The following is a 16,795-nucleotide window of genomic DNA, read 5'->3' on the forward strand; positions in this document are numbered from 1 at the left end:
GGCCGTACACAGGTGTAGGTTTAAGTGGCTAAGCAAAGGTGGATTGCCATGTTGGTGTCACTGTTGAGGAAGGCACCTTGTTTACGTGATGGGAGCACCGTTCCAGAGGACTCCCTGCGTAGAACATGTCCCGTTACTTGTTTCTGTTCTAACCCATTAGCCTTAGGAGCAGGATCCGGACATTTCCACTTAGGGAGCTTGGTTCTGTGGCGCTTGAGAGTGCACTCTGTAGGCAGCACGCAGATGCACTTCTATGTGGCTAAGCAAGGGTGGTTTGCCATGTCGGTGGCACTGTTCCCAAGGTCTCCGTGTGTAGGTGATGTGCAGCACGAGCTTTCTGTCCTGGCACATCGCGCGTGCATGTTCCAGGCCACCCGTGTGCATTCAGCAGAGGGGCGGAACGCAGATGGTGGTTTTGGTGGCAAACAAGGTCTCTTTGCCGCGTTGGCAGCACCATTCTGCAGGTCTCCCTGTGGAGGTGCTGCTCAGCGACTGCTTTCTGTCCTGGCACTACGTCCTTTGGAACAGCGGCTGCACGTTGGCACTGTGGAGCCGCGCTCCAGGACACCAAAGCGATGCAGCAGAGGATCAGTACGGCAGTGGTGTTTAAGGTGGCAAGGCAAGGGCAAATTACCGTGTTGGGGGCACCTTTCTGGAGGTCCCCACGTGTAGGAATTAAGTTGATATTTCCGTAAGTCCTCATAAAGCCCGCTGGATTATTTTTGGTGGGCTTCAGCTACAGAATGAGCAGTGAGAAGAGTGGGAGCAAGGTGCTCACAAGTGGGCTTTGTTACCCTTAGCAGGCACCAGAAGGTTCCCTGAAGCTGCTGATTGTTCTGGGAGAGTTGAGCTTGGAGAGAGAGGAAGGTGTGCAGGGAGTTGGCTTCATTTTATCGTGTTTTGCTGAGATGAAAAGCATGAGTTGAATTTGGCTTTGCTTTGGGAAGAAAGGAGTTTTGGTTTTGTTGGAGTGCTGGGGTCTACTGATGTCCATGGGCTTCTCCTTGGCTTCTCCTCCGCTTGCTGCCTTGAGCCCTCGCTGTGCTTATGAGGGAGAGTTTAGTGGTTCCTTCTTCCTTGAGGTCTAAGAACAACAGCACGGCAGAGAAAGGAGGTAAGGAGATGCGGAAGGAGATTGCCTGCTGCCCTTAGAGTGCTATGGAGAAAGCAAGTTGTCTCTTTTCTGAAGGTCTTAAAGCTCTGAAGAATTAGTTTGACCTGGCATGACGGGAATGGTATGGAATAAGGGGTGGACACTGTCCTGGTTTTGGCTGGGCTAGAATTGATTCTCTTCCCTGTGGCTGGCGCAGTGCTGTGTTCTGGCTTGGTTCTGGGAAGCACGCTGGTAGCGCACCGATGTTTTAGCTGTCGCTCAGTAGCCCTTCGGCTGAGCAAAGGACTTTGCAGTCTCTCCTGCTCTGCCAGTGAGGAGGGGCACGGGAAGCCATGAGGAAGCAGAGTCAGGACACCTGACCCAAGGCAGCCAGAGGGGTATTCCATAGCAGAGCACGTCATGGCCAGTATAGAAAGTGGGGGGAGTCAGCCGGGAGGCGCAGGTCGCCGCTCGGGTCAGGTTGGTTATCGCTGAGCGCGTGCCGAGCAGTTGCATTGCGCATCAGTGCTGGTTCGTGTTTCTCTTTTCCCTGCCTAGACGTAGAGGAGCAAAGTTTGTTGGAGAGCTGTTCATAGCGATGAGATTTGAGCTTTTGTCTTGGTGCTGCAGGTTTGGTTTTTAACTTGTTGTCGTGATTTTGTTCTTGGGGCTGAGGGACCGGGGAGCGGCCGAGGGGAGCGGCGGGGCTGAGGGAGCGGGGAGGCGCTGCGGGCCCGGCGGGCTCCGGCGATGCTGCAGGTGCGGCTGTGCCGAGGCGGTGGCGGGGCCGGGGCCGGCGGACAGCGCGGGCTGAAGCCGGTCCCGTGCCGGGCGGCGCTCGGGCCGGTGTCGCTCCCCAGGGCGGGCCGACGGGGCCGGGCGTTGCCCGGCGGCCGCTGGAGCGCGAGTGGCCAGTGCGTCCGTTGTCGGGGAGCGCCATGGAGGGCCAGCGGCTGCCCGCTGCTCTCAACCCCAGCCATTTCCCGGCCAAGCTCTGGGAGCTGGTGAACAGCCCGCGCTGCGGCTCCGTGCGCTGGGATGCCCGCGGCGAGGGGCTGCTCATCGACCAGCGGCTCTTCGAGCGAGAGCTGCTGGGCGCGGAGGCGGCCGGCGACGGGGCGGCGCTGGACGGCGAGGTCTTTAAGACCAGGAACTTCGCCAGCTTCATCCGCCAGCTGAACCTCTATGGGTTCCGCAAGCTGGGGCCGGGGCCCGGGCCCCTGCAGGACCCGGCGGGGGGCGATGGCGGCAGCTCCGCCGGGGCTCTGCTCCATTTCTACAGCCCCCATTTCCGCCGCGACCGCCCCGAGCTCCTCGTAAACCTCAAGCGCCTGACGAGGGCCAACAAGGCGAAGCTGGCGGCCGGCCTGGAGCTGCCCAGCCGCCCGGCACAGCGCTCCCAGCTCCCGCCCTCGACGCTCGGCGAGGCTGCCAGGCCCGGTGAGCTGGGGTGGCCCCGGGCTGCGGGGCCCCGAGAAGCACTGGGTGCTGCGGGGTTTCTAGATCGGCACCCCCGCAGGCAGCAGGCTTGCCTGACCTTGCTGGCGGCCGCTCAGCTCCGCCGCTGCGGGAAAGCCGTTGTTGTTCATGCAGGGAGATGGGCTGCCGGCAGGCACGGGGAGCGAGGTTCGCGTGTGGTTCCGTCTGCCCCTCGGCTGCAAGACAGCCTCCGTCGGGGGCTGCAGTAACAACACCCTCACCCTGGCTCTGTGGAGCTGGCACAGCCCTACCAGATGGACGTTCCTTCTCCTTGAAGGGTTGCTCCATAAGCTGTCGTTAAATCTGTGTGAAGCGATGGGTAACCGTGTGAGGGCAAGTACCATTTCATGAAACCGTAACTGACCGAGAGAGGAAACCAGGGAAGATGAAAGGGAATATCTTGGAAGTAACAAAACGGCAAAGTCTGAGCTTTTTTACACTCAACCGGTTGAGCTACCTGGAAAAAAGCTGGCTTTGGTTTTGTTTTCCTTGACAAACTGAAGGACTTGTGATCAAGTGCTCTCAGAGTCACGTTTAGGATTTGGACATTGCCCCTGCCTTGGCTGCCCCTGTGCTGTCCGCACTGGAGTTCGGTAGAGCCCCGCTTCACCCTTCCCCCTTTATTTTACCTTACTGCCTGATGTAACGCGCTGCACTTCCTAAACGGCTTGTGCCGGTTTGGTCAGCTCCTGCGCATTTTGATTTCTAATAGCGCATTTCTAAGTAGGGATCACTTGCTCCTGAGGGTTTCAGGAGACTGAATGCTCCAGAGATGGCTGTGTGTTGGCACAGCACTGGTGTTCCTGTGTGTTCAGGTGGTAGTGCTGCAGCAGTTACTGTATGTTTAGGTGTAAGAATAGAGTCTGTTTCTGGATGAAGAATATCGGAGCAAAGGTGGTCTTCCCAGGGAACGTTGTGGAGCCTTGGCTCCTCATCCTGCCTTTCAGGGCCAGTGAAAACTCCTTCCCTTAGTCCTTGTTTCCCTTTGTTTTGCAGGACTGGTGACTGCAGGAGAGGCTCCTCAACCTTGTCATCCAGACAGCTGCTTTCCGCCCTCCAGCACAGCCGCCTCATGCCAGGAGCCCCCTGCTTTCCAGGCAGCGACTTCCCAGCAGCCTCCGGTCCCTTCCAGACCATGGCAGGGTTCTGTTGCGTGGCTGCCATGGCACGGGGCTCTCCCAGCTTTCCCAGGCCAGGGGGCTCCCTTTCCCGTCCTCCACAAGTGTTGCACGGAGGTCACGTACACTCTCCAGACCGTGTGCTCACTTCTGCCGCTTCAGCGAGGGGCTCCAGCCGGTGCTGCCCTTCCAGAACGGGGCAGCTGCGCGTCTCCAGGGCAGTGCTTGCAAGGCCGGGATCCAACGGGTACGGCAAAAGTTCTCCGCTTGCTGCTCGAGAAGTTCCTGCCAAGCGATGCATGAAATGTTTTCCGCCAGTGCTCTGTCACTGCGTGTGTATCTGACGCGTGTGCTCGCAAAGAGATGTGTGTTCCCTGTCCGTATACTTGCAACCAGCCTGTGACAGAATGTGCTTTAGCCGCTCATTTCTTCTGGTTCTGATGAGATGAACTGTATCAGAGACAGGAGAGCTTAGAAATGCCTTCTCTGCAATGAGCAGGGAAGGACAAAAGCGTGTGGGTGAAGCAGGTGTGTGTGGAATCTTGATTCAGCTGGAGCACTTGAAGTATTACAAAAGAATTGGCCCCTTTGCCAGCCGAGCCCATCAGTGGGATTTCCACAGGTGCAGTTTTTCTTGCTGTTAGATCAGGCACTGCTGCAGCTGGCAAAAAAAAACCAAGAAAAGGTGGTGTGAGTGCAAACCGTTCTTTCTGAGCACCCTTCTGCACTTCAGACCCGGTCAGAATCGCTCACCAGTCTGGGCTGCTACACGGTTGCCTGTGTTCTCGTCCCCTTGATGTACAGGCATTACAGCGCGTTTGATTCACGAGCTGCTTTCACTATAAGCTCTACTAAGTGCAAGAGTTGTGCAATTTCTACTTTACTCGTAGCTTTTTATAGCCTACGGTGAGGACGTTACGTTTTACACCTGCCTCCTGTTTCACAAGCGCTTTTTCCCTTTGGGTTCTTCCTTTTCTTCTCTTAGAAACTAGGCTCTTTGTACTACATGTTTGTTTCCTTAGGATCACTCCAGCAGGTTACAGCCAATCTCTCCTTTGCTCTCTCGCCCTGTTTTTACAGTAGCCCTTTAGGTTTCTTTGGTGGTTTTCTTGCCTTTGTCAACATCCTTTGGCGTTCCCAGGGAGTGAAGCCCAGGTATCATTCGATTTTTGGCACAATCCAGAACTGTAATATGTTTGCAGGTCACAGGGTGTTCTTCTGAAAGATGTCCAGATTTCATCCTAAGGTTGCTCAGAACGAGCTTTTGAGGTAACAGGAGTCAGACACGTGTCTCGTGCTGCTGTGGAAGGATGTCCACGAGCTCGCTCCCTGTTGTTTAGCTCTTGTGTTTGTTGCTCCAAAATGGACAAAAGTTCCTCTGATCACGTGGCCGCCTCAAGTCACACTTGTACCATTTAATTACTGTGAACATTGGCCTAGATTTGATTTCATGGGGGATTTCTCTCTCGCCCAGAAGGACTGCAGATTTTAAAGATTCTCTGTCCTGCCAGTAGTGCCTTTCCTTGTAAGTTCTCTCTGCGTGGCACCAAAACCTGAGACCCGCAGAAACTGCTTCATCTACAGAGCTGCTTTTTGGAATAAGATCCCATTTTCATTCCAGTGTGTGTGCGTGAACATGCATGCCCTTCCTGTCTGAATCCCCTTTCTGTGGCGTGTTGTGTTGAGACAGTCAAGCAGCCAAATCAAAAAAAAGGTGATATTAAGATAGAGAGGAGTGAATATGAAGATTCCGTGTGTGTTGGTTAATTCTGCAATGCGTATGTTGGATCTGTGTCTACATACTTTAGAAGAAATATGTTTTAAGGTGGAGAACTCAGTCTTACAATCGGCGGGGAGGTCATAATCCATTTCAGGGAGTTGGCTTACAGAGCGGTTACTGCAGTGTTTAATGCAAGTAAGCAACAGAACTGTACACCCTGGGCACCAGTTCTGGCAGTCTGATCCCTGTGTTTGAATTTTGCAGGCACCCCGCAGTGTTCACCCCCTGCCCAGGGAGGTCTTCTGACTGTCAGCGCCAGTGCTGCTGCTGCGGCGTCCACCGACTTCGTCTTTGTGCAGGTGAGTGCAGCGCACAGAGAGCAGGGGGAAGGGAGGAGACCCCATGCATGGACCGCAGGGTTCTGGGTTCTTGCAGCAGGAAGGAGAGAAGTTTGAGACTGGATCTGCTTTCGAAAGGGAAAGTAACGTGGTTTGCCAATGGCCATTTGAAAGCACCGCTTTGAAACACGAAAGGGGCAGTGCTGTAATGCAGGTGAGGTTTCAGGGCAGCGGGATTGCGGGTGTCCTCATCGGCAGAGTGTTCTTTTCCTCGAAAAGTGTTATGTTTGACTTCACCATAATTCGCTTTAGTTCACGAGTCTCCGTTTATCTTTGAAGAAAGTCCTTGCCTGCACAAAATGGGATTCTTTAATGTTATGATACTGGGAATCAGCTCCACTTCTGTGTCCCAGACAACTTGTGGCAGTCCTGAGTTTCATTGGATGCGTGAGAAGAACCAAGTTGACTTTTGGAGTTGGCCCCAGCTCAGAGCTATCCTATCCTATCCTATCCTATCCTATCCTATCCTATCCTATCCTATCCTATCCTATCCTATCCTATCCTATCACTGGAGAGCTCCAGTGCTACCTGTCAATGCTTTCTAGAATTCTGGTGGAAACTGCACCTTATTGGGTGGCCTGGCTTATGAAATAGTAAAAGAACCTCAGTAAAAATGCCAGGGCTTCCTTTCGCATTCCAGCAGCTTGGAGATACTTTTTTCCTCAGAGGGAATAAGCAAAGCAAGCTCTGCTGGTGTGTGCTGAAAAAGGGTTGACCTGCACAGTCCTCAGAAGCAGTAAAGCCATCAGCCCTGACTCAAAACGGTTGTGATTTTTTGATCTGGAAATTCCCTGTGTTTTGTTTCTCGCAGAGTCCTGAATTGCAGCCACCTTCTGCAGCTGAATGCCTGCCTTCTGATGGGGCACATCATGCATTGGAGGACGAGAAGTTGCCGGAATTAAGCTACGAAGATGTCTTTCAGTTTCTCGAGGAGATGTATGCATCGCAGAGCGCTGATGTAGTGACACCGGAGCCTGCAGAAAGCTGGGATGGAGAGCTGTTGGAAAGCTACATCAATGCGGCCATAGAAAGCGCTGCTGCTGCTGAAACAGCACAAGACTCTGTGAGCACACAGGGAGCCCCTGAAGAACAGCTGGATCAAAACCCAGCTCAGTCATCTGAAATGTTTGCTGTGGATGAGCTGTTCAGTGCAGAGCAAGTAAGTGCTAAATGGAGGTAAAACTCCCCAGGAAACTATTGAGTGGTCTTTGGGTTTATTTCATTTGTTGGTGTGTTTATTTAAAGGAGAATGAGAGTGTTAAATGTGGATCTGCGAGGGAAGAGAGAGAGCTCACTTCAGGAAGCGAGGCAGTGAAGAAAGCTGCGGAAGAGCCAGGGTCCTCTGCAAAACCTCCGTGCAGGAAGAGAAGACACAGCTCACAGCAGGGTAAGTCCCTGCTAAGAGAGCCTGCCTTTTTTAGAGGTGGCCAAGACAGCTGCTCTGAAACTCTTGCGGCAAGGGGAGATCACAAGAGCTGAGTTATTGTCTGCAGTGTTAAGTACCTCACTGGGCCTTCACTTCAACTCTTGCACTCGTAGGAGCTCTCGGCGTACTTGCCGACACGCTTCTATACGTAAGCTGGTGGTGAGGACTCCTAGGTGGACCAGGGAATAAATTCTCTCAGTCAATAAACGCTGAAGTTTTGGGAGTTGTGTCAGAGCCCTGCATGTCACAGTACACAGCAGTGAGATGCAGGCTGTGGGTATGTTTGCTGGAGGGTGAGAGTGCCACAAAGGGAACTCCGACTAATGAGGTGACTGTTGACGTAAGAGGGGAAAACCCCACCACGCTGCCCAAGTGAGTGCCCGAGCGCAACCTTTGTGGCTCAGATCACTAAATAAATGTCACAGCAGCCTGCTGATCCGTGTGCTGCAACACAGGAGAAAAACACGCTCAGATTTTCAAGTCGCAGGCCGCCTTTGGCCAGATTGGACTGTCCCTGATGGCAGCAGAGGTGCTGTGCGTGCTGCCAGCTGAGCCGTAGGCAAAGCCTGCCACTTCCTCGGTGGTGTTTGCTTCCTAGATCCCCAGGAGCCGGAAGGTGGAGCCTGTAAGCGGGGCTGCTTCTGGAGGAAGACGGCGGAGTGAGGAGCGTGTGAACCCGTGGAGCGGCTGGCGGCTGGTTCCCTCCTGCGAGTCCGGCAGCAGCGCTCGGCACAGAGCTGGAGCCTGGGTTCAGGGTCAAACCTCTTCTGTTCTGTTTCCTAACTCTTATGTCCTTGATAGCTCTATTCCTCAATTTATGTGTTATTTCTAGCTTTATTCCTAAATCTGTATGTTATTTATAGCGTTATTTATAACTTAATAAGTTATTTATAGCTTTAGTCATAAATTTATATCTTATTTATAGCTTTAGTCATAGATTTGAATCTTATTTCGAGCTTTATTCCTAAATTTGTATGTTATTTATAGCGTTATTTATAAATTAATCTTTTATTTATAGCTTTAGTCATAAATTTATATCTTATTTATAGCTTTAGTCATAGATTTGTAGCTTATTTATAGCTTTAGTCCTAAATTTTTATCTTTATTTATAGCTTTAGTCATAGATTTGAATCTTATTTCTAGCTTTATTCCTAAATTTGTATGTTATTTATAGCGTTATTTATAAATTAATATGTTATTTATAGCTTTAGTCATAAATTTATATCTAATTTATAGCTTTAGTTATAAATTTGTATATTATTTATATAGATTTGAATCTCATTTATAGCTTTATTCATAGTTTTGAATCTTATTTGTAGCTTTAGTCATATATTTATATCTTATTTATAGCTTCAGTCATAGATTTGAATCTTAATTCTAGCTTTATTCCTAAATTTGTATGTTATTTATAGCGTTATTTATAAATTAATATGTAATTTATAGCTTTATTTCTAAATTTATATCTCATTTATAGCTTTAGTCATAGATTTGAATCTTATTTATAGCTTTATTCCTAAACCTGTGTTATTTATAGCGTTATTTATAAATTCATATGTTATTTATAGCTTTATTCATAAATTTGTATCTTATTTATAGCTTTAGTCATACATTTGAATCTTATTTCTAGCTTTATTCCTAAATTTGTATGTTATTTATAGCGTTATTTATAAATTGATATGTTATTTCTAGCTTTATTCCTAAATTTATATTTTATTTATCGCTTTAGTCATAAATTTATATCTTATTTATAGCTTTAGTCATAGATTTGAATCTTATTTCTAGTTTTATTCCTAAATTTGTATGTTATTTATAGCGTTATTTATAAATTAATGTTATTTATAGCTTTAATCATAAATTTATATCTTATTTATAGCTTTATTCCTAAATTTGTATGTTATTTATAGAGTTATATATAAATTAATATTTTATTTATAGCTTTAGTCATAAATTTATATCCTATTTATAGCTTTAGTCATAGATTTGAATCTTATTTATAGCTTTAGTCATAAATTTATATCTAATTTATAGCTTTAGTCATAAATTTGTATGTTATTTATAGCTTTCTTCAGAAATTTATATGTTATTTATAGTTTTATTCATAGTTTTGAATCTTATTTACAGCTTTAGTCATACATTAATATCTTCTTTATAGCTTTAGTCATAAATTTGTATGTTATTTATAACTTTAGTCATAAATTTATATCTTATTTATAGCTTTATTCCTAAGTTTGTATGTTATTTATAGCGTTATTTATAAATTAATATGTTATTTATAGCTTTAATCATAAATTTATATCTTATTTATAGCTTTATTCCTAAATTTGTATGTTATTTATAGAGTTATATATAAATTAATATGTTATTTATAGCTTTAGTCATTAATTTATATCCTATTTATAGCTTTAGTCATAGATTTGAATCTTATTTATAGCTTTAGTCATAAATTTATATCTAATTTATAGCTTTAGTCATAAATTTGTATGTTATTTATAGCTTTCTTCAGAAATTTATATGTTATTTATAGCTTTATTCATAGTTTTGAATCTTATTTATAGCTTTAGTCATACATTAATATCTTCTTTATAGCTTTAGTCATAAATTTGTATGTTATTTATAACTTTAGTCATAAATTTATATCTTATTTATAGCTTTATTCATAAATGTGTGTCTTATTTATAGCTTTCTTCAAAAATTTCTCTTATTTTTAGCTTTATTCATAATTTTATGCTATTTATAGCTTTATTAATGAATTTATATGTTCTTTATAGCTTAATTCATAAATTTATATCTTATTTGTAGCTTTATTCATAATTTTATGATATTTATAGCTTTATTAATAATTTTATGATACTTATAGCTTCATTAATGACTTTATAGCTTTATTCATAAATTTGTATTTTATTTATAGCCTTCATAAATTTTTATGGTATCTATAGCTTTAGAAATAATTTTATGTTATTTATAGCCTTCATAAATTTTTATGTTCTTTATTGCTTTATTCTTTTTTTCTGTTATTTATAGCTTTATGTATAAATTTATTTCTTCTTTATAGCTGTATTCATAAATTTGTATCTTATTTATAGCTTTATTCATAAATTTAAATGATATTTATAGCTTTAGTAATGACTTTATAGCTTTATTCATAAATTTGTCTTTTATTTATATCCTTCATAATTTTTTATGTTATTTGTAGCTTTATTCATAAATTTATATGATATTTATAGCTTTAGAAATAATTTGGATCTTATTTATGGCTTTCTTCAGAAATTTATATCTTTATTTTTAGCTTTCTTCAGAAATGTACATCTTATTTATAGCTTTATTCCTAATTTAATGATATTTATAGCCCTATTAATGAACTTACATGTTCTTGAGAATTTATTCATAAATTTGTATGTTATTTATAGCCTTCATAAATGTTTATGTTATTTATAGCTTTCTTCATAATTTTATGATATTTGTAGCTTTATTAATGAATTTGTTATTTATAGCCTTCATAAATTTTTATGTTATTTATAGCTTTATTCTTTTTTGTTATTTATAGCTTTGTTTCTAAATTTATATTTTATTTGTCGCTTTATTCATAATTTTATGATATTTATAGCTTTATTAATGAATTTATATGTTCTTTATAGCTTTCTTCAGAAATTTTTATGTTATTTATAGCTTTCTTCAGAAATTTATATCTTATTTATAGCATTAGTAATAAATTTGTATTTTATTTTTAGCTTTCTTCAGAAATGTATATCTTATTTATAGCTTTATTCACAGTTTTATGATATTTATAGCTTTATTAATGATTTTATGTTATTTATAGACTTCATAAATTTTTATGTTATTTATTGCTTTATTCTTTTTTTCTGTTATTTAGAGCTTTATATATAAATTTATTTCTTATTTATAGCTGTTTTCATAAATTTATATCTTATTTATAGCTTTATTCATCAATTTAAATGATGTTTATAGCTTTAGTATTGACTTTATAGCTTTATTCATAAATTTGTCTTTTATTTATATCCTTCATAAATTTTTATGTTATTTATAGCTTTATTCATAAATTTATATGGTATTTATAGCTTTAGAAATAATTTGGATCTTATTTATGGCTTTCTTCAGAAATTTATATCTTTATTTTTAGCTTTTTTCAGGAATTTACATCTTATTTATAGCTTTATTCATAATTTAATGGTATTTATAGCTCTATTAATGAATTTATATGTTCTTGAGAGCTTTATTCATAAATTTCTATGTTATTTATAGCCTTCATAAATGTTTGTTATTTATAGCTTTATTCATAAATTTAAATGGTATTTATAGCTTTATTCATAAATTTGTATTTTATTTACAGCTTTCTTCATAATTTTATGATATTTGTAGCTTTATTAATGAATTTGTTATTTATAGCCTTCATAAATTTTTATGTTATTTATAGCTTTATGTATAAATTTATTTTTTATTTATAGCTTTATTCGTAAATGTGTATCTTATGTATAGCTTTATTCATAAATTTCTATGTTATTTATAACTTTACTCTTTAGTTTATATGGTATTTATAGCTTTAGTAATAAATCTGTATCTTATTTATAGCTTTATTCATAGATTTTTATCTTATTTATAGCTTTATTCATAAATTTATATCTTACTGATAGCTTTCTTCATAAGTTTGTATTTTATTTATAGCTTTATTCTTATTTTTTATGTTATTTATAGCTTTATGTACAAATTTTTTTTTTATTTATAGCTTCATTCTTTAATTTGTTTCTTATTTATAGCTTTATTCGTAAATTTCTATTTTATTTATAACTTTACTCTTTAATTTATACGGTATTTATAGCTTTAATAATAAATTTGTATCTTATTTCGAGCTTTAGTCATAATTTTTATGTTATTTATAGATTTATTAATATTTTTTGTTATTTATAGCTTTATTCATAATTTTTATTTATTTATAGCTTTATATATACATTTTTTTCTTATTTTTATCTTTATTCATAAATTTGTGTCTTTTTTATGGCGTTATTCATAGATTTGTTATGTATAGCTTTTTTCATAAATTTGTTGTTCATAGCTTTATTAATAAATGTAAATGTTATTTTTAACTTTACTCCTAGCATTATATGTTATTTATAGCTTTATTCATTTTTCATTTATAGCTTTATTCTTAAATTTGTATGTTAATTATAGCTTTATTCATAAATTTGTGTGTTATTTTTAGCTTTATTCATAGATTTTTATTTTATTCATAGCTTTATTAATAAATTTCTTTTATAGCTTCATTCATAAGTTTGTGTGTAATGTATAGCTTTATTAATAAATTTCTGTTATTTATAGCTTTATTCATAAGTTTGTGTGTAATTTATAGCTTTACTAATAAATTTGTTATTTATAACTTTACTCGTAAATTTGCCTGTTATAGCTTTCTAAATTTGTTATTTAGAGCTTTATTCTAAATTTGTATGCTGTTTATAGCTTTATTAATAAATTTATGCTATTTTTAGCTTCATAAATTTCTCTCTTATTTATAGCTTTATTCATAAGTTTGTATCTTATTTTTAGCTTTATTCATAAATATGTTATTTTAACTTTTTTCATAACTTTGTATGTTATTTATAGCTTTATGTATAAATTTGTGTTATAGCATTATTCATAACTTTGTTATGTGTAGCTTTATTAATTTATTTTATTTATAGCTTTATTCATAACTTTATTGCTTTATGTATAAATTTGTTATAGCTGTATTCATAACTTTGTTATGTATAGCTTTATTAATTTATTTATAGCTTTGTTAATAAATTTATCTGTTTCTACCTTTCTTCATATATTTGTATGTTACTTATAGCTTTATTTCTATATTTATATGTTATTATTGCTGTCTGCGTAAATTTGTATGTTACTTATATCTTTATTAATAAATTTATGTTATTTATAGCTTTCTTCCTAAATGTGTATCTCATTTATAGCTTTATAGCTGGGCAGCACGTGTCCAGCTCCTGTTTCTGTCCTAAGACATTAGGCTTAGGAGCAGGTTCTGGACACTGGCACTTAGGGAGCTGGAGTCTTGATTACTGGAGTGTGGTGTCCAGTGAGGCTTTACAGGATTTTAGGTGTGGAAGGAAGTGAGGATATCCATGTTGTTGGCGCTGTTCTGCAGGACACACTGTTTAGAACATGTCCGGGTATTTGTTACTGTTCTGACACATGAGGCTAAGGAGCAGGATCTGGACATTCACACTTAGGGAGCCGGGGTCTCGATTGCTGGAGAGTGGTGCCCTATGTGGCTTTACAGGGATGGACTTGTAGTTGTGTAAGTAAGTGGGAATATTCAAGTTGGTGGCAGTGTTTTGGAGAGCACTGTGTGTAGGACATGCCCAGCTGTTTGGTTTTGAACTAACGCATTAGATTTCGGATCAGGATCTGGACATTCACCCTTCGGGAGCTTGGTTCTGTGGTGCCTGAGAGTGCACTCTATTTAGGCAGGACGCAGAAGTATGTATGCGGCTAAGCAAGGGTGGATTGCCATGTTGGTGGCACTGTGTCGTCCCGAGGTCTCCCTGTGTAGGTGATGGGCAGCACGAGCTTTCTGTCCCGGCACATCGGGTGTCAGAGCAGGTGCCGGGCGTTTGCAGTCTGTGAGCCGTGCTCCCCAGGTTTTCCGTGCGGGTCCTTCCCTCCGTGCGTGTCCCGTGCCCGCCCTCGGGTCTCCGCCAGCAGGCTGGCCGCGGTGCGGAGCGGCTCCAGCTCCCTGGGGCCGTAGTTGTGGTGGCTGCCGTTTCCCTGGCACGAGCAGGTTCTCAGCCTGCAGGTGAGGGTTGCTGTTCTGCAGGGGTGTCTTGTTTGGGGCTGGGGCGGGGGGGGAGCTTCCCCCGGCTGTGCGCGCTGTCGGCTCTGGCCACGGGACCGAGGGTTGAGCCAGCGGGGTTTGTGTTCATAGTGCCCAGCGTAGGGAAGGCAGGAATCTTGCTTGTTTTCCATGCGGACTGCAATAAAAGGAAGCCCTTGATGTGACGGAGCCATCCCTTTCTCACGGAGCTGCGGGATGAAGGATGCTGCGAGCGTGCTGCGGAGCACAGAGCGGCTGCTGCGGGGCCCAGCGGTTTGTCTCCCAGCGAGACTGACTCCGCAGGTTCCCCAAAGGCTCTCCGAGCCGCGGTGCCCAGGAGCAGCCCCCGGGAGCAGCACGGGCAAGGCTGGATGCAGCCCTCCGCGGGGGGGACACGACCCTGCGGTTTGCCCGCGATGAACAAGAGCCCTCCCTCCGCCGCTCCCCGCGTTGGTGCCCCCCGCTTCCCCCCAGCCCCCGGGGCCTCCCGCCGGGGCTCTCCGCGCCGCTGCGCTCCGCTCTGCCGCTCCCGGCTCCGCTCCCGCTCCGAGCCGCTGCCGCTGGGTCTGGCGAGGCAGCACCGGCCCAGAGAAGGAGCCCCTGGAGCGGCTGCACCGCGTGGGAGCGCTGCTGGGCAGCGGCGGCTCCGGGTCCGTGCCCTCGGGGTCCGCCCCGCCCGTCCGACAGCGCCCCGGTAAGTGGCGGGGAGGCGGCGGGGCGGGGTCAGCTCAGCCCCGCGCTGCCCTCGGCTTGCAAGTGGCGGTCAGAGGCGTGCGGCGGGAGCGCATCTCCTGTGCGGGGGTGAACCGGTGGGAGCGGGAGGGGGGCAGCCGGGACAGCGCCAGGGGAGCGGGCAGGGAGGCCCCGGGGGTGCCCGGTCCCGGTGTGTCCGGGAGGGGGTCACCGGAGCATCCCCCAAAGCATCTCACTGGAGGGTGCTGGCCGGTGAGAATTTACAGAGATGGGCTTTTAGGTGCCTAAGTAAGCGAGGATATCCGTGTTGGAGGGGCTGTTCTGGAGTGCACCACCTGTAGGACTTGCCCAGGTCCTGGTTTCTGTCCTAACACATTAGGCTTAGGAGCAGGGTCTGGACATTGCTACTTAGGGAGCTGGTGTGTCGCTCGCCAGAGAGCGGTGCCCAGTGAGACTTCACAGAGAAGGAGTTTTGGGTGACTAAGTAAGTGAGGATATCCATGTTGAAGGGACTATTCCGAGAGCAATCTGCAGAGAACATGCCCAGCTCCTGCTTCCTCTCCTAACGCATTAGGCTTAGGAGCAGGGGCTGGACATTTGCATTTAGGGAGCAAGTATAGCAGAAGAACCTTTTTGTTCCATTCAAAAGATTGCTTTTCAGCTGTTCCTTTTTCTTTCACAGACACCGAGCTGGATGGTTCCCCTTTAAGCAGGAGTGAGGCCAAGAGCAGGTAGCCATTAAGGTGGATGTGAATCGTGATGGGCAACATGCAAATAACGCTCATCTTGAAGAGATGGTGAGTAAAGAGCAGACGTGTCTTCTGAGACTCCTATGGATTATAAAGTATGCTGTAATGCCTGCACAGAAAGTCAACTTCAATGAAAGAGAGTCAAATTAACCCCAAAGCTTTCAGTTTGGGTCTCAGTGTTGTGCCTGCAGCTTAAATCCTGTGTTTTTCTAGGCTGACAATTGCCGATGGTCTCTACTTCAATGGCAGACTCTTTTCGTGCTAGTTATTCTTCAGGAGGTTGTTCTGAGAGAAGTTGCTTAACATAGGAAGGTGCTGCTGGTGACCTCGTGTTAGAGGTCTGAAAAGAAGCAGCTGAATTGCTTCCATTTCTGTTTTTAAAGGAACGACTTATGGATGATGGGATTGATGAAGACAGTGGAGAAGATGCAGGTGAAGATGCCAATACAATGCAGCAGCCTGGATTCACGGCTTCTGCTTGGTCCTTTATCACAACCTTCTTCACATCACTCGTTCCCGAAGGGCCTCCACACGTTGGCAATTAAAGAGGAAAAGGAACTGAGCAGCTTCAGTAGCCACACATAGAAGTGGAGCAGATTCTAGTGAGCGTTTTAAATACAGTGCAATTCCTGAACATTTAGTATGTTACCTTTTAATTTGGATGGATCTAACTTGATTAATCTTTAAGAACTGTTAAGGAAATTTCCATTTTTAAAGGAATGGCACAGAGGGACGGTCTTGTGTAGGAAACAATTGGTGGCAGCTCTCTGCTGTTAGCAGACTAGATAAAGGAAGTTGCTGTTACGCTATTATGAAGACAGGCTGAGAAAGTTGGGGCTGTTCAGCCTGGAGAAGAGAAGGCGGCATGGAGACCTCATAGCAGCCTTCCAGTATCTGAAGGGGGGCTATAGGGGTGCTGGAGAGGGACTCTTCATTAGGGCCTGTAGCGATAGGACAAGGGGTAACGGGTTAGAACTTAAACAGCGGAAGTTTAGATTGGATTTAAGGGGGAAGTTCTTTACTGTAAGGCTGGTGAGGCACTGGAATGGGTTGCCCAAGGGAGTTGTGAATGCTCCATCGCTGGCGGTGTTCAAGGCCAGGCTGGACAGAGCCTTGGGTGATATGGTTTGGTGTGAAGTGTCCCTGCCCATGGCAGGGGGGTTGGAACTTGATCCTAAGGTCCTTTCCAACGCTAACTATTCTATGATTCTATGTTCCTATTAGACCCGATTTGGTTAAAAAGCATGGGATTATCATTGCTTGTTCTTCTGCAGATGAAGAGGAATTTGTTTATAGGTT

General features: G+C 43.4%; 1 protein-coding gene across 1 annotated transcript; it reads left to right on the top strand.

Annotated features, from left to right (window-relative positions):
- Positions 1–2,031: 2,031 nt before the first annotated feature.
- On the top strand, positions 2,032–7,897 carry LOC133275235 (heat shock factor protein 5-like). Its single transcript, XM_061465081.1, has 7 exons — positions 2,032–2,533; positions 3,569–3,948; positions 5,312–5,314; positions 5,686–5,769; positions 6,620–6,967; positions 7,054–7,195; positions 7,833–7,897. Exons 1-7 carry the CDS (start codon positions 2,032–2,034, stop codon positions 7,895–7,897), a joined length of 1,524 nt encoding a protein of 507 aa, XP_061321065.1.
- Positions 7,898–16,795: the final 8,898 nt, after the last annotated feature.

The sequence above is a fragment of the Pezoporus flaviventris genome, unplaced genomic scaffold (genome assembly GCF_033815535.1).
Source record: "Pezoporus flaviventris isolate CSIRO_AGI_PZ_B2104156 unplaced genomic scaffold, CSIRO_AGI_Pfla_v1 ptg000037l, whole genome shotgun sequence".
NCBI classification, from domain to species: Eukaryota; Metazoa; Chordata; class Aves; order Psittaciformes; family Psittacidae; genus Pezoporus; species Pezoporus flaviventris.